The following is a 23,974-nucleotide window of genomic DNA, read 5'->3' as shown; positions in this document are numbered from 1 at the left end:
TAGACTGCCTCATTATTATTTGACTTTAGGCAACACAGATAAAATGCTGGAGGAACTCAGTAGGCAGGACTGCCAAAGAGTCTTTGCCCAAAACGTTGACTGCGCTTTTATCCATAGATGCTGCTTGGCCTGCTGAGTTCCTCCAGCACTTTGTGTGTGTTCCTCCTACAAAGGCCTTGATCTTTCTATCATCCATGTGCCTAGGAGTTTCTTAAATATACCTGATATATCTAGCTTTGCAAACATCCAACACCCTCAGTGGAAAAGTTTAATTTAATTGGTTCTGCACAACATTTTGGGTGAAAGGGCCTGTACCTGTTCTGTACTGCTCTATATTCTTTCCATGTGCCTATCTAAGAGTCTCTCAAATGTCCCTAATGGATCTGCCCCTACCACCAGTCTGCATTCTCCAAAGTTCAAACTGACTTTAGATAGATTCACTTCATTGGCCAAAATGGTGAGTTGGTATCTCTCTCTGCAGATGCCGCCTGACCTCCTGAGTATTTGCAGAATTTTCTGTGCCTGTTCGGATAAAATTCCTGGCTCCCTCTTGACGTGGTTGGCAGAGGCCGCAGGGAGCTCTTGGCATCTGTTGAAATGAGTGACTCATTATGTACAGGAAAGAGGGCGGATAAAACTCAACAGGAAATCACTCGGGGAAATAACCCAGAACACGTCTGATCGTTTATTGACGGCAATTGCTCCTCCATAATCTATAAACAGCAATTATCCCTTCTATATTCAACCATTCTTTTCAAACTTTAAATCTGTGCTGGTGGCAATTGCCATGGCAACCACGTGGGCCTGGTTAAACTGAGTTCTCCAACGGTACGTCACACTAAACAGGGCAGATTGGTTAGTCATCAGGTTCTCTGGTGACCTGCCATCTTAGCCCTGATTGGTGGAACATGGGGGCTTGTCAAAGGTGAGGGAAAGGGTGGGGCACACCTCATGAAAAGAACTGCCCTCAATTAACGTGTGAAAGCATGAATTGGAATGTGTCTGATTTTTCTGTGTTTGTGAATGTGAGCTTTTGTGTGTTGTGCCGAGACTTTATCGGGCACTGGTCAGACCCCACTTGGACTATTGTGAGCAGCTTTCAGCCGCTTATCTAAGAAAAGATGAGCTGGCAATGGAGATGCTCCACGGGAGGTTCATGAGAATGATTCCAGGAATGAAAGAGTTAACGTATGAGGAGTGTTTGATGGCTCACTTTTTTTTTAATACACAGTATTTCTGTTTTTGCACATTTTAGACAATAGACAATAGTAGGTGCAGGAGTAGGCCATTCGGCCCTTCTAGCCAGCACCGCCATTCACTGTGATCATGGCTGATCATACACAATCAGTACCCCGTTCCTGCCCTCTCCCCATATCCCTTGACCCCGCTATCTATAAGAGCTCTATCTAACTCTCTCTTGAATGCATCCAGAGACTTGGCCTCCACTGCCTTCTGGGACAGAGCATTCCACATATCCACCACTCTCTGGGTGAAAAAGTTTTTCTGCATCTCTGTTCTAAATGGCCTACCCCTTATTCTTAAACTGTGGCCTCTAGTTCTGGACTCACCCATCAGTGGGAACATGCTTCCTGCCTCCAGTGTGTCCAATCCCTTAATAATCTTATATGTTTCAATCAGATCCCCTCTCATCCTTCTAAATTCCAGTGTATACAAGCCCAGTCGCTCCAATCTTTCAACATATGACAGTCCCGCCATTCCGGGAATTAACCTTGTGAACCTACGCTGCACTCCCTCAATAGCAAGAATGTCCTTCCTCAAATTTGGAGACCAAAATTGCACACAATACTCCAGGTGTGGTCTCACCAGGGCCCTGTACAGCCGCAGAAGGACCTCTTTACTCTTATACTCAATTCCTCTTGTTATAAAAGCCAGCATGCCATTAGCTTTCTTCACTGCCTGCTGTACCTGCATGCTTGCTTTCATTGACTGATGTACAAGAACACCTAGATCTCGTTGTACTTCCCCTTTTCCTAACTTGACTCCATTTAGATAGTAATCTGCCTTCCTGTTCATGCCACCAAAGTGGATAACCTCACATTTATCCACGTTAAACTGCATCTGCCATACATCTGCCCACTCACCCAACCTGCACCCCCATGACAACTGTATCATTACCCAACCTGTCAAAGTCACCCTGCATTCTCATAACATCCTCCTGACACTTCACACTGCCACCCAGCTTTGTGTCATCAGCAAATTTGCTAATGTTACTTTTAATCCCTTCATCTAAATCATTAATGTATATTGTAAACAGCTGCGGTCCCAGCACCGAACCTTGCGGTACCCCACTGGTCACAGCCTGCCATTCCGAAAGGGACCCGTTAATCACTACTCTTTGTTTCCTGTCAGCCAGCCAATTTTCAATCCATGTCAGTATTCTGCCCCCAATACCATGTGCCCTAATTTTGCCCACTAATCTCCTATGTGGGACTTTATCAAAAGCTTTCTGGAAGTCCAGGTACACTACATCCACTGGCTCTCCCTTGTCCATTTTCATAGTTACATCCTCAAAAAAACTCCAGAAGATTATTCAAGCATGATTTTCCCTTCATAAATCCATGCTGACTCGGACTGATCCTTCTACTGCTATCCAAGTGTGTCGTAATTTCCTCTTGTATAATTGACTCCAGCATCTTTCCCACCACTGATGTCAGGCTAACCGGTCTATAATTCCCTGTTTTCTCTCTCCCTCCTTTCTTGAAAAGTGGGACAACATTAGCCACCCTCCAATCAGCAGGAACTGTTCTTGAATCTATAGAATATTGGAAAATGATTACCAATGCGTCCACGATTTCTAGAGCCACCTCTTTAAGTACCCTGGGATGCAGACCATCAGGTCCCGGGGACTTATCAGCCTTCAGACTCAACAGTCTATCCAACACCATTTCTTGCCTAATATAAATTTCCTTCACTTCATCCTTTACCCTAGTTCCTTTGGCCACTATTACATCTGGGAGATTGTTTGTGTCTTCCCTAGTGAAGACAGATCCAAAATACCTGTTCAACTCATCTGCCATTTCCTTGTTACCCATAATAAATTCACCCGTTTCTGTCCTCAATGGCCCAATTTTGGTCTTAACTTTTTTTTTTGCTATTCACATACCTAAAGAAACTTTTACTATCCTCCTTTATATTCTTGGCTAGTTTACCTTCGTACCTCATTTTTTCTTGGCGTATTGCCTTTTTTGTTATCTTCTGTTGCTCGTTAAAAGCTTCCCAGTCCTCTGGTTTCCCGCTCATCTTTGCTATGTTATACTTTTTCTCTTTTATTTTTATACTGCCCTTTACTTCCCTCGTCAGCCATGGCCGCCCCTTACTCCCCTTAGGATCTTTCTTCCTCTTTGGAATGAACCGATCCTGCACCTTCTGCATTATTCCCAGAAATACTTGCCATTGTTGTTCCACTGTCTTCCCTGCTAGGGTATTGTTCCATTGAACTTTGGCCAGCTCCTCCCTCATAGCTCCATAGTTCCCTTTGTTCAACTGTAATACTGACACATCCGATTTTCCCTTCTCCTTCTCAAATTGTAGGTTAAAACATATCATATTGTGGTCACTACCTCCTAATGGTTCCTTTACCTCGAGGTCCCTGATCAAATCCGGTTCATTGCACAACACTAAATCTAGAATTGCCTTCTCCCTGGTAGGCTCCAGTACAAGCTGTTCTAAGAACCCATCTCGGAGGCACTCCACAAACTCCCTTTCTTGGGGTCCAGTACCATTCTGATTCTCCCAGTCTACCTGCATGTTGAAATCCCCCATGACAACTGTATCATTACCTTTGCGACATGCCAATTTTAACTCTTCATTCAACTTACACCCTACATCCAGACTGCTGTTTGGAGGCCTGTAGATAACTCCCATTAGGGTCTTTCTACCCTGAGAATTTCTCAGTTCTATCCATACAGACTCTACATCCCCTGATTCTATGTCCCCCCTCATAAGGGACTGAATATCATTCCTCACCAACAGAGCCACCCCACCCCCTCTACCAGTCAGTCTGTCCTTTCGATAAGATGTATATCCTTGAATATTCATTTCCCAGGCCCTGTCCGCTTGAAGCCATGTCTCAGTTATTCCCACAACATCGTAGTTGTCAATTTCCAACTGAGTCTCAAGCTCATCTACTTTATTCCTTATACTTTGTGCATTCATATATAATACTTTTAATTCATTATTCCCTTCTCCTTTCATATCAATTCCTATTTCACTTGGCCATACTGTATGATCTCTTCTTGAGCTTTCTACTCCATTGATTCTGTTGTCCTTTTTAACTTTTCTTATTTTCACTTTCCCTTTAACTCCATCCTTATATTTCCAGTTCATCCCCTCCCCCCCACTACTTAGTTTAAACACGTCCGTGTTGCAGTGGCAAACCTGTCTGCCAGAATGCTGGTCCCCCGCCTATTAAGGTGCAACCCGTCCCTTTTGTACAATTCATCCCTACCCCAAAACAGATCCCAGTGGTCCAAGAATGTAAATCCTTGCTTCCTGCACCAGTTCCTCAGCCACACATTCAGATCCATTATCTCCCTGTTCCTGCCCTCTCCAGCACGAGGAACTGGAAGCAAACCAGAGATAACCACCCTGGAAGTCCTGCATTTCAGCCTTCTTCCGAGTTCTCTGAAGTCCCGCTGCAGAATGTCCTTCCTCTTCTTCCCGATGTCATTTGTGCCGACATGCACTACCACTTCCGGCTGTTCACCTTCACCCTTGAGGATTCCCTGCAATCGGTCCGTGATGTCCTGGATCCTTGCACCAGGGAGGCAACACACCATCCTTAAATCTCGCCTGTTGCCGCAGAAACCCCTTTCCGTACCTCTTACTATGATAGATTTTAAAAATCTATTTTAATCTATTTTAATAAAATCTATTTTATTTTAATAGATTTTAATAAATCTATTATAATAAAAAATCTATTTTAAATAGATTTTAAAAATCTATTTAACATATGTAATTGATTTACTTGATTATTTATTTATTATTATGTTTTGCTTTATTTATTATTATTATTTTTTCTCTCTGCTATATTACGTATTGCATTGAACTGCTGCTGCTAAGTTAACAAATTTCACAACACATGGCGGTGATAATAAACCTGATTCTGATTCGGATTCTCCGGGCTGGTCCTCGCTGGAGTTTCAAAGAATGAAAGGGAATCTCACTGAATCCTATCAAGTACAGGTAGTCCCCGAGTTACGAACGTCCGACTTTCGGTCAGCTCGTACTTACGAACTGGAGAAGGAGAACGCCGTCCGTCATTTTAAGTCGGATCGTGATGCCGTACGCCATTTTAAGTCATTGCTGTTGACACTGTGTTGAGTGTTTAACTTTGTATTTGGCTTAAATTTTTCTTAGTAAGATTCACCCTGACCCCGCCACCCACCCCCCCCACCCCGTTCCAGTCGGATGGAGGCACAATGAGATCAGCACCGGGCTCGAGAACGGAGATTCGATCCAGTGACAGTCCGCTCCTGTGCCGGTTTGATGTCGATCCAGTGACTCCTGTACCAGCCGTGCCGGGTTGATGTCGAGCTCACAACTCGACTTCATTAAAAAAAACACTGCCACCTCCAGTTTAAATTCCCACGCGGAATACTGCAGAGGATCAAACACCCAAACCCAGCACAGCCCCCACTTGTCCCATTTAACCTGTCTCTGTGCGGTGGTCCTCAGGACCCAGCGGACCTCGGGAGCCGGCGGAGCTCGGGATCTGACGCCCACAGTGTTTCTGTTCCATTGACGGGAAGCGATCGCAATTGAAAATAAAGTGGAAATAATAAAGCGATCAGAAAGAGGTGAAATGCCATCAGTCATTGGAAAAGCGTTAGGCTACAGTCGGTCAACGATCAGAACAATTTTAAAGGATAACGGATAAAGTGAGAATAATGGAGCATGTGAGAGCATGTGAAAGCTGATGAAAGCTACAATTATTACTAAGCAAAACAGTGGTTTAATTATTGGAATGCATACGTTTCTTAAATGTTTTATATGCATAGAAAGGTAAAATATATACCATATACTAAGACAAACGTTTGACTAACTGACGCTAAATAATACTGGATGTACGTGTTCCGACTTACGTACAAATCCGACTTAAAGACGGACTCAGGAATGGAACTCGTACGTAACCCGGGGACTGCCTGTCTTGTAAGGCCTAGATAGTGTGGAAGTGGAGAGATTCCTCTATTGGGGGAGTATAGGACCAGAGGGAACAACCTCAGAATAGTGGGACATCCGTTCAGAACAGAGACGAGGAGGGATTTCTTCAGCCAGAGGGAGGCGAGTGTGTGGAATTCATTGCCACTGACTGCTGTGGATGGCAATCATTAGGTATATTTAAAGCAAGGTTCTTGATGCGTCAAAGGTTCCTGGGAGAAGGCATGAGAGTGGGCTTGAGAGAGTAAATAACTCAGCCATGGTGGAGCAGACTCGATGGGCCAAATGGCCCAATCCTGCTCCATTATCTTCTGGTGTTTTGGTGTGTGGACACAGTAACATGCACTCTGTGGCCAGTTTATTAGGTACACCTGCTCATTAATGCAAATAAATAATCAGCCAATCATGTGGCAACAATTCAATGCATAAAATCTGGCAAACAGGAAGTAATGAGGAACGAAGTAATGGCAGATGAATCTAATGGGTACTTGGCTTCAGTGTTCACTGTGGAAGACACTCGCAGTGTGCCAGAGGTCTGTGAGTGTCAGGGAGCAGGAGTGAGGGCCATTGCTATTACAAAGGAAAAAGTGCTAGGCAAACTGAAAGGTCTTAAGGTGGATAAGTCACCTGGGCCAGATGGACTACATCCCAGAGTCCTGAGAGAGGATGCTGAAGAGATTACAGATGCGTTGGTCATAATCTTTCAAGAATCACTTGATTCTGGCATGTTCCCAGAGGACTGGAAAATTGCAAATGTCACTCCACTCTTTAAGAAGGGAGGAAGGCAAAAGAAAGGAAATAATGGTCAGTTAGCCTAAACTCAGTGGCTGGGAAAGTGTTTGGAGTCTATCATTAAGAATGAAGTTTCCAGGTACTTGGAGACTAATGATAAAATAAGTTAAAGTCAGCACGGTTTCTATGAAGGGAAATCTTGTCTGACAAGCCTGTTAGAGTTCTTCAAGGAAGTAACAAGCAGGGTGGACAAAGGAGAGGCAGTGGATGTCAATTACATGGATTTCCAGAAGGCATTTGATAAGGTGCCACACATGAGGCTACTTAACAAGAAACAATTCTATGGCATTACAGGAAAGATACTGACATGGATAGAGGAATGGCTGACAGGCAAGAGGCAGCAAGTGGGAATAAAAGGGGCCTTTTCTGTTTGGCTGCCAGTGGCTAGTGGTGTTCCTCAGGGACCGCTACTTTTCACATTGTTTGACAATGATTTAGATAATGGAATTGATGGCTTTGTGGCAAAGTTTGCAGATGATACGAAGACAGGCGGAGGGGTAGGTAGTGCTGAGGAAACAATGCAATTGCAGCAGGACTTAGACAAATTGGAAAAATGGGGAAAAAAGTGGCAGATGGAATGTAGTGTTGGGAAATGTACGATGATGCATTTTGGTAAAAGGAACGATAGGGCAGACTATTATCTAAACGGGGAGAAGGTTCAAACATTAGAGGTGCAAAAGGACAGGAGTCCTCATGCAAGACGCCTAGAAGGTTAATGTACAGCTTGTGTCTTTGGTAAAGAAGGCAAATGCAATGTTGACTTTTATTTCAAAGGGAATAGAATATATAAAACCAAGGAGACAATGCTGAGCCTTTATAAGACACTAGTCAGGCTGCATTTGGAGTATTGTTAACAGTTTTGGCCCCAAATCTCAGAAAGGATGTGTTGTCATTGGCGAGTCCAGAGGAGGTTCATCAGGATGATGCTGGGAATGAAGGAGTGAACATATGAGGAGTGTTTGGAAGATTTGGGCCTGTGCTCACAGGAATTTAGAATAATGTGTGGGGATCTCAACAAAACCTGCTGAACGTTGTATGGACTAGATGGGGTGGATGTGGGGAGGATGTTCCCTCTGGTGGGGCTATAGGTACAGCCTCAAAATTGAGGGGCAACCCTATAGAACAGAGGTAAGGAGAATTGTTTTTAGACATTGAGTAGTAAATCTGTGGAATGCTCTACCACAGACCGCGGTGGAGGCCAAGTCAGAAGTTGATTGTTTTCTGATTGGTTGAGGCACTAAAGGATGTGATGAGAAGGTAGGTGTATGGGGTTGAGTGGGATCCAGGATCAGCCATGATGGAATGGTGGGGCAGTCTCAATGGGTTGAATGGCCTAATTCCCCTTCTATGTCTTATTAATGTGGTCAAGAGGTTAAATTGTTCAGACTAAACATCAGAATGGGGAAGAAATGTGATCTAAGTGACTTTGACTATGGAATGATGGTTGGTGCCAGACGGGGTGGTTTGAGTACCTCAGAAACTGCTGATCTCCTGGGATTTTCATGCACAACAGTCTCTAGACGTTACAGATAATGGTGCGATAAAAAATATCCAGTGAGGGGCAGTTCTGTGGGTGGAAACACCTTGTTAATGAGAGAGATCAGAGGAGAATGGGCGGACTGACAGGAGGGTGACAGTAACACAAATAACCACACGTTACAACAGTGGTGTGCAGAAGAGCATCTCTGAATGCTCAGCACATTGAACCTTGAAGTGGATGGGCTACAGCAGCTTTTGTCCCAGCAGCTGTTGTCTGAGTGGACGTCGCCAGAGTGGTGATCTTGAGGCTTTAGCTCTTCGAGGATTCTCTAAAGAGGGGCTTCACTCAGAGAAAGTAAAGGAAAGAAAATCTCAATTTTTTTTTTCATTCTGTTCTTTATATCTGCTCAGTTAGGACAGTAGATATGTCATGGAATGCTGCTTATAGAATGTGGAAAAGCAGGGAGACCTCCAGTGTCCCCGACAACTACAACTTCAAGAAGTGCATCCAGCTGCAGCTGCGAACAAACCACGTTCAGGAGTTGGAGCTGGAGCTGGATGAACTAGACGGCCTAATTCAGCTCTGTATGGTCTTATGGCTTCTCCCGTGAAGCTAATTTACTACCTCATTCTGAATGATTTTCAACATGACCAATTTTGTCTCTTGCTAACGTTTTGGTCTTAAAATAGCTGTGTATGTCTTGTGTTTGAAAAGGATATTAAGTGAATGTCAGAACAGACTTGATGGGCTGAATGGCCTAATCCCGCTTCTATGTCTTATGACTTCATGGCATGAATTCGCTTTCAGCTTGCTTGATGATTCTTTTAGAATCAATATCAGGTTTAATATCACTGGCATATGTCGCTAAGTTTTTGGATTTGTCTTAGTTTTAAAAAAAGCCTTCTTAACCAGGTCCTCAATATCTCTCAAAGAAAAAGGTTCTCTAAACCTGTTGGCCTTTGTCTTTATTCTGACAAAAACATACAAACGCAGTACTCTCAATGTTTCAAAATTTTGAGTTGCTGAGAGCAATTCCAATATGCCTGCAAGAGAACGAATCTCAATAGTTTATGAAAAACTGTGCATAAAGAAAGACTGACTAACAAACAATACGCAAAAGAAGACAAACTGCAAAAAATACTGAGAACATGAGTTGTAGGGTCCTTGAAAGTGAGTCTATAGGTTGTTGAGTGTTGAGGCCAGTGAAGTTATCCGCGCTGGTTCAGGAGCCTGATGGTTGAGATGTTGGTTTCACTACATTGCAGGTCTGTGCAGACTGCTGGGGACCTCTGACACTGACAAGCAAATTGCAGAGATGAAGAAGGAGAAGGAGGAGATCGAGAAGGAGCCAAAGGTCTCCATTGCACAGTTATTCTGCTCCTCCAATTACCGACAGCCCATCACTGTGGCACTGATGCTGCACATCTCCCAGCAGTTCTCCGGTATCAATGCGGTGAGTAGGGTTGTCTTTGGAACCCCAACATTAATGCATCCGGGACTCCGAGTGTGCAGGCCTCTTTATCTGATGTATCTAACGTTGGGTCCGTAAGATATAGGCGCAGGATTAGGCCATTCAGTCTATCGAGTCTGCTCCGCCATTTGATCATGGCTGATCCATTTCCCTCTCAACCCCATTCTCCCGCCTTCATCCTGTAACCTTTCACGCCCTGACTAATCAAAAACCTACCAACCTCTGTCGAAAGTACACCCAATGACTCGGCTGTCTCAGCTGCCCATGGCAATCAATTCCAGATTCACCACCCTCTGGCTAAAGAAATTCCTCTTCATCTCTGTTCTGAGGTTCTAAATGGGCTTCTCTCTATTCTGACGCTGTGTCCTCTGGTCCTAGACTCTCCCCCTATAGGACACATTCTCTCCACATCCAATCTATCTAGTCCTTTCAACATTTGATAGCTTTGAATGAAACCCCTCCTCATTCTTCTAAATTCCAGTGAATAGAGGCCCAGAGCCATTAGTTGATCTTCATATGATGAACCTTTCATTCTGGAATAATTTTCATGAACCTCCTTTGAACCCTCTCAAATGTCAAAACATCCTTTCTTAGATAAAGGGCCCAAACCTGCTAACAATACTCAAAGTGAGGCCTCACCAATGCCTTATGTGTCCACCCTGTATCAAACGTTCGATCCACCCCGTGTCAGACGTTCCATCCACCCCGTGTCAGACGTTCGATCCACCCCGTGTCAGACGTTCGATCCACCCCGTGTCAGACGTTCGATCCACCCTGTATCAGATGTTCGATCCACCCCATTTCAGATGCTTGGACCATACACAACATCTGGTGTAGGATTCAAGTTCCAGCCCATCCTATCCTCATTCCTGATGTTGAAATCACCATTCTGGTTCTGTTCCCACCTCCTTTAGAAATTAAAGATGAGCTTTATTCATCACATGTTCATCAAAAGACACTATGGAGTATACACAGTACAAGAATGTGCTGGAGGTTGATAGGTTCTTGACTAGTTGGAGGTTCATAGGTTAGGGAGAATGAGGTTGAGAGGGAAATGGATCAGCTATGATGAAATGGTGTAGCAGACCTGATGGACTGACTGGCCTAATTCTACACCTATGTCTAATGGTTTTCTACTCCGCTGTGCACAGTTTCTCAGTCTCTTGTGAGCTGTTGATGTTGTCTACGTGGATTTTAGTCAGGCATTTGACAAGTTTCCTCTTGGGAGGCCAATCCGTAACATTAAGTTGCATGAGTTCCACTAGAGAACCTGGGAGAGGCCCATGTTGTCACAGGGAGAAAGTGCAAACTCCACTTGAACAATGTCAAAGGTCTGTATTGAGCTCGGAGGTCCTAGAACTACTCTCTGAGCCACTATTTGTCTGGGGATCAGTCTTTCCCCCTCACTCTCCATCTCTCCCTTCCTCTCTCTCTTTCACTCACTCACTTCCTCTTTCCTTCTCTCCATCTCTCTATCTCTATCCCTCTCTCCCTATCTCTATCTCTCCCCCCTCTCTTTCTCTCCCGCTCTCCCTCCCATCTGGAAACTGAGCCAATCAACAGAGTGGGAATTGCTTGAATTAATCATTGCCCACACACAGTACTGACACTTTTCCCCTTTCTTTAACTCTGTTAATGCAGAGTGGCTCGGCTTCAGAGCTCAATCCCAACCTCCACCACTCTAGGTGTAGAGTTTGCACTTTCTCCCTGTGATAACGTGGGCTTCTCCTGGGTTCTCTAGTGGAACCCATGCAACTTCCCAAGAGGAAACTTGTCAAATGCCTAACTAAAATCACAGGAATAAAAGGCGTGAAGCTATGAGGAAGAAGTGGGGTGGGGAGGAAGGGTCCCTGTGTCTAATTGGTTGTGTTGGCACCGATAAACTGAACTCTGAAAACTTGCACTCATTCCTCAAGCACACCTCATTTACTTGTGCACAAGGAGAACAGCATGCACCTTGTCACTAAACTGTTCTGAAGTTTGAACACAGAAAGACTATTTTATACAGTAGTGACTAATTGGATGCAGATACTGACTGATTGGTAACATTGTGTATGTTCCAATTCCTTATTAGTGCAATCAATCACTAAGACACTACTGTGTTTATAGTCAATAGAATCTCCACATTGAGGCACTCAGTGGGTCAGGATCAACCATGGATGTTACACACCACCTCTCTAAGTAACACACAAGCCAGCCAGTACAAACCAGTTACAAATTTGATTAGGGAGCTTAAGGTAAAGGAATCCTTGGGAAGCACTGAAATCACCCTACAGTTTAAAACGGAGAAGATAAAGTAAGATGTATCAGTATTACAATGGAGTAAAGGGAATTACAGAGGCATGAGAGAGGAGCTAGCCGAAGTTGATTGGAAGGGAACACTAGCTGGGATGGTGGCAGAACAGCAACGGAGTTTCTGGGAGCAACTTGGAAGATGCAGGATGGATACATCAAATATGAAGAAATGTTCTAAAGGCAGGATGATGCAACTGTACTGACAATGGAAGTCAAAGTCAACATAAAAGCAAAAGAGAAGGCATATAATAAAGCATAATTTAGTGGGAATTTAGAGGATTGGGAAGGTTTAAAAATCCAACAGAATGTAACTAAAAAAGCTATACAGAGGGAGAGGATGGAATACAAAGGCAAGTGAGCCAATATTATCAAAGAGAGTACCAAAAGTTTTTTTCAAATATATAAAGAGTAAAAGAGAGGTGAGATTAAATATCAGACCACTGGGAAATTATGCTAGAGAGAGAGAGTAATGGGGGGCAAGGAAATGGCGTATTTTGCATCAGTCTTCACTGTGGAAGACGCTAGCAGTATGCTGGAAGTTTGATTGTGTCAGAGGGCAGAAATGTGTGAAGATGCAGTTACTAGGGAGAAGTTGCTTGGAGACTGAAAGGCAGCTAAGTCACCTGGACCTGATGGACTACACCCCAGGGTTCTGAAGAGATTGTGGAGGGATTAGGGATGCCTCCAGAATCTCTTCAGAAATGATCTTTCAAGAATCACTAAATTTCGGCATGGTTCCAGAGAACTGGAAAAGTGCAAATGTCACTCTTCTCTTCAAGAAGAGAGGAAGGCAGCAGAAAGGAAATTAAAGGCCAGTTAGCCTGACCTCAGTGGTTAGGAAGATGTAGGAGTTGATTGTCAAGGATTTGGGTATTTGGAGGCACATGATAAAATAATAGGACAAAGTCAGCATGGTTTCCTTAAGGGAAAATCTGGCCTGATAAACTTTATGGGATTCTTTCAGGAAATAACAAGCCGAATAGACAAAGGAGAATCGGTAAATGCTGTGTATTTGACAAGGTGCCACCCTGAGGCTGCTAACAAGATGAGAGCAGCTTAACAGGAAAGATGCCAGCATGGATTGGCTGATTGGTAAGAGGCAAAGACTGGAAATAAAGAGAGTCTTTTCCGGTTTGGCTGTGGTGACTAGTGATGTTCCACAGGGATCTGTGTTGGGACCGCTTCTTTGTACATTACATATCAATGATTTTGATGATGGAATTGATAGGAGGAGAAGCTTGCATACAATATGAAGATAGGAGGAGATTCAGGTAGTTTTGAGGAAGCAGAGAGGCTACAGAGGGACTTAGACAGATTAGGAGAATGGGCAAAGAAGTGACAAATAGAATACAGTGTTGGGACGTGTATGGTCATGCACTTTGGTAGAAGGAACAAAAGCATAGACTATTTTCCAAATGGGGAAAAAAGTTCTAGAATGTGAGGTGCAAAGGGATTTGGGATTGTTCATGCAGGATTCCCTAAAGGTGAACTGGCAGGTTGGGTCAGTGGTGAGGAAGGCAAATGCAATGTTAGCATTCGTTTTGAGAGGACTAGAGTATGAAGGCGAAGTTGTAATTCTGAGGCTTCATAACGCACTGGTGAGGCCTCACTTGGAGTATTCTGAGCAGTTTAAAGACCATAAGACTTGGGAGCAGAATTAGGCCATTCGACCCATCAAATCCACTCTGCCATTTCATCACAGCTGATCCTGGATCCCATTCAACCCCATACACCTGCCTTTTCACCATATCCCTTGATACCCCAACCAATCCAGAACCTATCAACTTCTGCTTTGAATAAACTACAGATTTGGCCTCCACTGCAATCAATGGCAGTGCATTCCACAGATTCACCACTCTTTGGCTAAAAAATAATCCTCCTTACTTCTGTTTTAAAAGGTCACCTCTCAATTTTGAGTCTCTGTCCTCTAGTTCTGGGTACCCCCATCAAAGGAAACATCCTCTCCACCTCCATCTTATCTAGTCCTTTCAACGTTCAGTTGGTTTCAATGAGAACCCCACACATTCTTCTAAATTCCAGTGAGTACAGGCCCAAAGCTGCTAAACGCTTCTCATATGTTAACCCCTTCATTCCTGAAATCATCTTCGTGAACCTCCTCTGGACCCTCTCCAATGACAACACATCCTTTCTGAGATAAGAGGCCCAGACTGTTGATAATAACAGAAGTGTGGCTGACCACTGTCTTATAAAACTCCAGCATTATCTCCTTGTTTACATATTCTATTCCCCTCGAAATAAGCACCAACATTGCATTGGCTTCTTCACCACAGACTCAATCTATGAATTAACCTTCTGGGAGTCTTGCACAAGGACTCCTAAGTCCCTCTGCACCTCTGATGTTTGAATTTTCTCCTCATTTATATAATAGTCTGCACTATTGTTCCTTTTACCATACATTTCCCAATACTGTATTCCATCTGCCACTTTTTTGTCCATTCTTCCAATTTGTCCAGGTCCTGCTGCAATTAAAGCACTACCTACCCCTCCACCTAGCTTCATATCAACCACAAACTTTGCCACAATGCCATCAATTCCATTATCTAGAGCTTTGACAAACAATGTGAAAAGTGGTGGTCCCAATGCTGACCCCTGAGGAACACCACTAATCACCAGCAGCCAACCAGAAAAGCCCCCTTTATTCCCACTCACTGCCTCCTGCCTGTCAGCCATTCCACTATCCATGTCAGTATCTTTCCTGTAACACCATAGATTTTATCTTGTTAAGCAGCCTCATGTGAGGCATCTTATCAAATGCCTTCTGAAAATCTAGGTAAATGACACCCACTGCCTCTTCTTTGTCCACCCTGCTTGTTACTTCCTCAAACAACTCTAACAGATTTCTCAGGCAAGATTTCCATTGACAGTAACCATGCTGAGTTTGACTTATTTTATCATTAGTCTCCAAGTACCCCGAAACCTCATCCTTAATAATGGACTCCAACATATTCTCAACCTCTGAAGTCCGGCTAACTGGCCTATAACTTCCTTTCTTTTGTCTTCCTCCTTTCTTAAAGAGTGGAGCGACATTTGCAATTTTCCAGTCCTCCAAGACCATGCCAGAATCAAGTGATTCCTGAAAGATCATGACTAATGCATCTGTTATCTCTTCAGCAACCCCTCTCAGGACTCTGAGATGTAGTCCATCTGACCCAGGTGACTTATCCACCTGAAGACCTTTCAGTTTGCCTAGCACTTTTTCCTTTGTAATGGCAATGACACTCACTCCTGCTCCCTGACACTCACAGACCTCTGGCACACTGCTAGTGTCTTCCACAGTAAATCTGAAGCAAAGTACTTATTAAGTTCATCTGCCATTTCTTTGTCCCCCATTACTACCTCACCAGCATCATGTCCAGTGGTCCAATTGTCAATTCTCCCCTCCCTTTTATTTTATGTAACTGGAAAAACTTTTGGTATCCTGCTTTATAGTTTGCCCTCATATTTCATCTTTTCCTTCTTATAGCTTTTTAGTTGCCTTTTGTTGGATTTTAAAAGCTTCCCAGTCATCCAACTTGCCACTCACTTTTGCCACCTTATCTGCCCTTTCCTTGGCTTCTATGCAATCCTTCCCTTGTTAGCCACGGTTAACCCCTGCCATTTGAGAACCTCTTTTTCTGTGGGACATATCTATCCTGTACCTTGTGAACAGTTTGGGGCCTCTTATCTGAGAAAGGATATCCTGATATTGGAGAGGGTTCAAAGGAAGGTCAGGGAAATGATTACATGAATGAAAGACATTATATGAGGGGTATTTGATGGCTCTGGGCCTGTAATCACTGGGATTTAGAAGAATGAGGGAGTTTCACATTGAAATCTATCAAATGGTGAAAGGCCTAGATCAAGTGGATATGGAGAGGATGTTTCCTGTCGTGGGGGAGTCTGGGACCGGGGGCATAGCCTCAAAATAGAGGGATGACCATTTAGAATGGAGATGAGGAGGAATTTCTTTAGAAAGAGGGTGTGAATCTGTGGAATTTGTTGCAACAGGTGGCTGTGGAGGCCAGATTATTTGGTATTTTTAAAGTGGAGGAAGATAGGTTCTTGATAAATCAGTGCATGAAATTAGTACTGCATCAGATCTGGAGTAACAATTATTTTGTTCTCATTAGTACTGGTGTATAGGAAATGATATTAAACAATCTTGAATCTTGCATTAATAGTTTAGAATTAGTTAATTGACTGACCAATAGTAAGTGTCACTCCGTTTACATCCTTATCCGGGCTTGGCATGACAAATGGCTCCTGTCCCCAGCTGTGCAAAGGGAACCTATGCTCTTCCTAGTCCTCACATACCTGGGCTGACCATCTTGCTCCTTCAACCTTCCATCATGGGTAAAGCCCTCCCCACTACTGGGCTCCTCTTCACGAAGTGCTGTCACAGAAAAGTAGCATCCGTCATTAAGGACTACTCACCATCCAGGCCGTGCTCTCTTCTCGCTGCTGCTATCAGGATGGAGGTCCAGGAGCCTCAGGACTCACACCACCAGGTTCAGAAACAGTTATTACCCCTCAACCATCAGGCTCCTGAGCCAGAGGGGATAACTTCACTGACCTCAACCCTGAACTGATTCCATAACTCATGGATTCACTTTCAAGACTCTACAACTCAAGTTCTCAATATTATTTATTAGTATTTTTGTGTTGTACAGGTTGCTGTCTTTTGCACATTGGATATTTGCCCTTCCTGTTGGGCAAGGTCTTTCATTAATTTTGTTGTGTTTCTTTGTACCTACTGAGAATGACCACAGGACAATGAAACTTCAGGCAGTGTATGGTGACGTAAACGTACTGTGATAACTCCAACACTTTGGAACTTTGATGGACTGAATGGTCTCTCCTCTGTCAAATCATTCTATCGGGCTTCTGATCCTCAGACTGCTGCTGCATACTATGGACCTGCCCCTGTCTCGTCAGGTCCCTGTTAGATGGGTAACCTCTTTGCACGTTTACTGTCCGCTACGGCACCCGGTTTCTCTTCCACTCTGTAAGCGTTTGTTGTTCTTTACCCTCCAGATTTTTTACTACTCAACCGCCATCTTCCGCCAGGCCGGGCTGTCTCAGCCAACATACGCCACGATTGGGGTGGGGGTCATCAACACAATCTTCACTGTGGTCTCGGTAAGTAACCAGGAGTGATAATTTTGTGGGATATGGTTATTGGGTTAATGGGACATGACAGCTGAATTAGGCTATTCGGCCCATCAAGTCTGCTCCATCATGGCTGATTTATTATCCCCCTCAACAACATTAAGACCGTAAGACCAGTCTGCTCCACCATTCAATCATGGGGTGATCCAATTCTTCCAGTCATTCCCACTCCCCTGCCTTCTCCCCATATACCCTTTTGATGCCCTGACTAATCAAAAAACTATCTATCTCTGCCTTAAATGCACCCAGTGACTTGGCCTCCACAGCCCTCATAGAACTCCACTGGTAACGGCAGTCAGCCAGAATAGGAACCCTTTATTCAGCCAATGCTCCACCCATGCTAGTAACACCACTGTGATTCCATGGGCTTTTATCTTGCTAAGCAGTCTCATGTGCGGCACCTTGTCAAAGACCCTCTGAAAATCCAAGTACACCACGTCTACTACATCTCCTTTGTCTACCCTGCTTGTAATTTCCTCAAAGAATTGCAGTGGGTTTGTCAGGCAGGATTTTCCTTTCAGGAAACCATGCTGGCTTTGGCCCATCTTGTCATGTACCTCCAGGTATTCAATCATGTCATCCCTAACAATCGATTCCATCAACTTCCCAGCCACTGATATCAGGCTAACAGGTCTATAGCTTCCTTTCTGTTGCCTCCCATCCTTCTTAAATAGCGGAGTAACATTCTTCTGCCTTCTCCCCGTAACCTTTGATCCGCTGACTAATCAACCTCCACTTTAAACATACACAATGACTTTGCCTCCACAATATTCTGTCATTAAGAATTTCACAGATTCACAGCAGTTTCTGAGGTACTCAGACCACCCTGTCTGGCACCAACAAACATTCCACAGTCAAAGTCACTTAGATCACGTTTCTTCCCCATTCTTTGGTCTGAACAACAACAGAGCCTCTTGACCATGCCTACATACCTTTGGCATTGAGTTGCTGCCATGTGATTGGCTGATTAGATATCTGCATTAACAAGAGTTGTACAGCCACTGAATGTGTATATATTACCCATTGTAACTTACAGTATTTCATGCCTTTCACTATATCAGTGCTGCAAAACAGCAAATTTCAGAATCAGAGTCCAGTTCAATATCACTGACATACGCTGTGAAATGTGTTGTTTTGTGGCAGCCGTACAGTGCAATTCATAACGGTAAAAAAACTGTAAATTACAGTAAGTATATATAAAAGTTAGATTCAGTAAGTCATGCAAAAAGCATGAAGAAGTGTTTTTGTCCATTCAGAAATCTAAAGGCAGAGGGGAAGAAGTTGTTCTGAAGCCTCCAGACTCCTATTTTCACCTTCCTGTTGGTGCAGGGAGTACTGAGGCGTGGGCGATCAACGCTGCTGTTGCCTGTGAAAGAATAAATCAAGGGAAAGGCGTGTGCCTCCAGCTGCTTGAAGTGACACGTGTGCGTCTCTCTCTAGGTCTTCCTGGTGGAGCACGCTGGCCGCAGGAGCCTCTTCATAGTGGGCCTGGCTGGGATGTGTAGCTGTGCCATTCTCCTGACGTTCGGCCTGGCTCTGCAGGTGAGCGACCACTTGGCGCTAAAAATTCGGACCCCGGGAATGCGAGGCCATGCTCTCTTCTTGCTGCTTCCATCGAGAAGGAGGTACAGGAGCCTCAGGTCAAGGAATCGTTAATACCCCTCGGCCATCTCTGGCTCTTGAACCAGGATGAATAACTTTCACTCACCTCAACACTAAACTGAATGCTTAACCTTTGGACTCACTTTCAAGGACTCTCCAACTCATCTTCTCAACATTATTCTGTTTTTTGTATTTGCACAGTTGGTCCTCTTTTGCACATTGGTTGTTTGTCCATCTTTGTGTGTAGATTTTCATTGATTCTATTGTGTTTCTCTGTATCTATTGAGTGTTCACAGGAAAACGAATCTCAGGGTGGTGTATGGTGACATTTATGTACTTTGATAATAAATTTACTTTGAACCTTAAACTTTGAAGCCAACTCAGCACCGTGGGAGCAAATGTCAAAGTCTCAGTGGAGGTCAGACAGAATCGGGTTTAGTATGACTGACAAGTGACGAGGGTGCAGAGGAGATTTACCAGGATGCTGTCTGGATTAGAGAGGGTGCAGAGGAGATTTACCAGGATGCTGCCTGGATTAGAGAGGGTGCAGAAGAGATTCACCAGGATGCTGCCTGGATTAGAGAGGGTGCAGAGGAGATTTACCAGGGTGCTACCCAGATTAGAGAGGGTGCAGAGGAGATTTACCAGGGTGCTACCCAGATTAGAGAGGGTGCAGAGGAGATTTACCAGGGTGCTACCCGGATTAGAGAGGGTGCAGAGGAGATTCACCAGGGTGCTACCCGGATTAGAGAGCGTGTTTTAGGACGACAGGCTGGGGAAACCAGGGCTTCTCTCTTTGGAGCGAAGGAGAATGAGAGCTGACTTATTAGAGGTGTGCAAGATGATAAGAGGCGTAGATCGAGTGTGTAGCCAGAAACGTTTTTCCGGGGAGGAAACACCTATTATGAGGGGAGATAATTTTAAGGTGATTGGAGGGAAGAATAGGGGTTTTCAGAGGTAGATTTTTTACATAGAGAATGGTGGGTACATGGAACGGGGGTCTGGTAGAGGTAGGTAGATTAGGGACATTTAAGAGACTCTTAAATAGGCACATGGATGATAGAAAACTGGAGGGTTATGTGGGAGGGAAGGGTTAGATTGATCTTGGAGTAGTTTAAAAAGTCAACACAACATGGTGGGCTGAAGGGTCTGCAGAGTTCTAACTTCATAGTGGCAGATGGGAAGCCATCTCCCCCATCTCCTTCAGTGTGAGTCCCTGTCTCTGCTCTCTTCCTACAAGGGTAAAGACCCAGTGGTTCTCAGCATGTTGATTGTTTTTCTTTAACCCCTGGTGTCTCTGAGGCCTTCATGACCATCTCCCTCTCCTCTCTCCCTCCCTCAGCACACGTACACCTGGATGAGCTACGTCAGCATGGTGGCCATCTTCCTCTACGTCGCCTTCTTCGAGATTGGGCCGGGCCCGATCGCCTGGTTCATTGCGGCCGAGCTGTTCAGCCAGGGACCCCGGCCGGCGGCGGTCACCATCGCCGGCTTCTGCAACTGGACCTGCAACTTCCTGGTGGGCATGTGCTTCCCCTACATTGCGGTAAGTCTCCGTCGATCACAGCCGCACCTGACCCGTGTTCCAGCCCCATTCCTGCCCAGGCGGCCCTCTCCAGCACAATGAGGACCAACCGAAAGGCAAAACGGCTTAACTTGAAGGAGATTGGAGGGAAGGATGGGGGGATGTCAGCAAGTGGGGCTGTATGGAACACATTGCCAGGGCTGCTGGTAGAGACAGATCCATTAGGGACTTTTCAAAACTCTTAGACAGGATGATAGAAAATAGAGGGCAAGAGTTTGATTGATCTTGGAGTACATTATAAGCTCAGTACACCATCATCAGGCCAAAGGCAGAGTGATTATACATGATGGAATGACGAAGCAGACTCGATGGGCTGAATGGCCTGATTCTGCTCCTATGTTTTATGATCTTATGGTCTAATGCCTGTACTGTTCCATGTTCTAATGGAGCACAGAAAAATAGAGGGCTATGGGTAACCCTAGGTAATTTCTCAGGTAAGGACATGTTTGGCACAGCTTTGTGGGCCAAAGAATCTGTATTGTGCTGTAGGTTTTCTATATTTCTATATATAGTTAATGAAGGTTGTCATAGCCGGGGGGAGTGGGGGTTGGAAGTGGGGATAAGCTCCCACTACCTATTAAATGCTCCCAATGCATTCATCTCAAATAGCCTCTGACACCCAAGTCCAGCTCCTGGCCTTCACATTAGGCTTAGCTACTGAGCCTGGCGGAGCCGTTTCTAACAACAGGAGAAGGGGTAAAGGCGGGTTAGTGGCACCTGAAGAACAGTAACTTCAGGCAGACGGGCTCGTCAGCCACGTTGGCAGCTCATCAAGGAGAAGGAAAGCTCTGATCTCAAACCTCAGCTATACACACCCACGGGGAAGGCTTTGGGAGTAAACCCTGAGGAAAATTCTGGAAATGGAGTCACGAAGGCAGTCTTACGTTGAGTTCAACACTGACTGGCATCTCTTGCAACGTTGCTGGTGCCAAACCATATTGGTGTCTGCCATTGCTTTGAATTCGTCAGTTGAGTGGGGGTGGGGCTGCTACAACTTGCTCTCGGTATCGTACTGCCCTGGCTTGTATATCGTAAACAGCCAGGACGCAACACCGTTCTCAACCCCAACCGATGGAGGGCCTGTCTCTATAGCTACGCTCCCAAAATCCATCGTACCCAGGACTTTCCTGGGGTTGGACGTAAAACACAAAACATAGACATACAATATGCAGCAGGACAGTGTAGCGTGCTTTACAGGACCAGCGATCAGGGTTTAAAACCCCTCACTGTGTGTAAGAGTTTGACCGCATGGGTTTCCTCCTACACTCCAAATATGAACAGACTCGGGTTAGTAAGTTAAGGGCAAGCCATGTTATCACCTGTGGACTGCCCCCAGCACATCCTCAGACTCTGGTTGATTTCACTGTACGTTTCGATGTTTCAATGTACATGCGACTAATAAAGACAATCTATCTGTTTATTCTCTACAACAGTGAAGCAGGAACAGGCCCCTAGCTCCTGAACTAAATAAGTTAGTGACATGTAATTAAACCAATCCTTTCTTCCTGAACGCGATCCATACCCCTCCCTTTTCGGCATACTCTGCTTAAAAACTTCTTAAATGGCTTGATGATATCTGCCGCTACCACCACGCCTGGCAGTGCAAAGAACTCCACAGCTGGCTAAAGGAATTCCTCCTCACCTCTGCTCCAAAGGGCTGTCCTAGTATTCTGAGGTTGTGTCCACCACTATAGGAAACATTCTCTCCGCATCCACTCTACCTAGGCCTTTAAATATTCGGTAGGTTTCAATGAGATGCCCCCTCCTATTCCTCTACACTCCAGAGAGTACATGTCCAGAGTCATCCAACACTCCTTGTGCAGTACATTAAACCTGTCATTCTTGGAATCATTGTTGTGAATGTCCTCTGGACCTCCTCCAATGCCAGCATATCCTTCCTTAGATAAGGGGTTGAAATCCAAGCAGCCTGGTAAACCTCTTCTGCAGCCTCCCCAAATCCTCAAGCCCTTCGTATGGTGGGACGATCAGAACTGTATTCAATACTCCAGATATGGTCTAACTGGAGTTTTATAAGTTACAACATAACTTCAGGACTTTTGAATTCAGTGCCTCGACTATTAAAGGAAAGTGTGCCATTTGCTTCTGATGTTTTTAATCTTCTTTCTTCAGAAGTCAAGAAAGAGGCACAAATTTTGTTACTTCATGATTATTTTATTGTATTAATAGAACAAAAGAGTTGAACAGAGTGATAGAGACTACTAAACAAAGAGAGAGAACTAAGATGGCATGTAGCATAGAACAGATTTTTTTATACCCACGGATAAGGTAAAATTCCATTCGAATTTATGGATAGAAGTTAACTAATTGGAAAGTCATTATTCAAATAGTGCTGTACAAAGAAGCTTCCAGAGTGTTCCAGAATTCCCGCAATTACGGACATTTACACTACACGCTGCATCCGCAAAGCAAACAGCATTATGAAGGATCCCACGCACCCCTCATACAAACTCTTCTCCTTCCTGCCATCTGGGAAGAGGCACCAAAGCATTCGGGCTCTCACGACCAGACTATGTAACAGTTTCTTCCCCCAAGCCATCAGACTCCTCAATACCCGAAGCCTGGACTGACACCAACTTACTGCCCTATTGTCTTGTTTATTATTTATTGTCATGCCTGCACTGTTTTGTGCATTTTATGCAGTCCTGTGTAGGTCTGTAGTCTAGTGTAGTTTTTCTCTGTGTTGTTTTTTACATAGTTCAGTCTAGTTTTTGTACTGTGTCATGCAACACCATGGTCCTGAAAAAACGTTGACCCATGTTTATTGTGTACTGTACCAGCAGTTATGGTCGAAATGACAATAAAAGTGACTTGAATTATACTGTGTATAACAACTATGAGGCTCTCCATTGGTCAAGGTCGACCATGGATATTGTGACACGCAAGCCAGGGCAGTACGATATGGAGAGCAAACCGCGTAGCGGGCTCCCCCTCTCCACACACCTAATGAACCCAAAGGAACGGCAGAGACCGATACAGTTTGGTACCAGCAGCGTCACAGGAGTTGTGAACTCAATGTAAGACTGCCTTAGGGACTCCAGATTTTCCCTCGTTTACTCTCTCGGCCTCCGTCATGAGTAGGTGTAGCCTCAAGGCAGCAGAGGTTTGAGATCAGAGTTCTTCTTCTCCTAGATGAGCTGACGACCATGGCTGACGAGCCCCAACTGCCCAAAGCGGCTGGTTTTAAGGCAGGGGTAACCCCTCCTTCTGTAAGGAGAAACAGTTCCACCAGGCTTAGTAGCTAAGCCACACGTGAAGGCCAGGAGTTGTGCTGATTGTCAGAGGGTGTTAGAGATGAGTGCCATTAGGAGCTTGTCCCCACTACCTCCCTCGGCTATAACAGCCTGAAGGAAGCTTCAGAGGCACATTAAACTTGCATGTA

General features: G+C 44.6%; 1 protein-coding gene across 1 annotated transcript in view; it reads left to right on the top strand.

Annotated features, from left to right (window-relative positions):
- slc2a2 (solute carrier family 2 member 2) overlaps nt 1-23,974 on the top strand; it is a 100,751-nt gene that overhangs the window by 58,112 nt on the left and 18,665 nt on the right. The window contains exons 7-10 of the mRNA XM_073041793.1: nt 9,718-9,905; nt 17,253-17,357; nt 18,828-18,929; nt 20,332-20,535. Of these exons, the coding sequence (XP_072897894.1) occupies nt 9,718-9,905; nt 17,253-17,357; nt 18,828-18,929; nt 20,332-20,535 (599 nt within the window). The remainder of the gene's footprint in view (nt 1-9,717; nt 9,906-17,252; nt 17,358-18,827; nt 18,930-20,331; nt 20,536-23,974) is intronic.

The sequence above is a fragment of the Hemitrygon akajei genome, chromosome 3 (genome assembly GCF_048418815.1).
Source record: "Hemitrygon akajei chromosome 3, sHemAka1.3, whole genome shotgun sequence".
Lineage (NCBI taxonomy): Eukaryota > Metazoa > Chordata > Chondrichthyes > Myliobatiformes > Dasyatidae > Hemitrygon > Hemitrygon akajei.
This window is presented reverse-complemented; position numbering and strand designations above follow the sequence as displayed.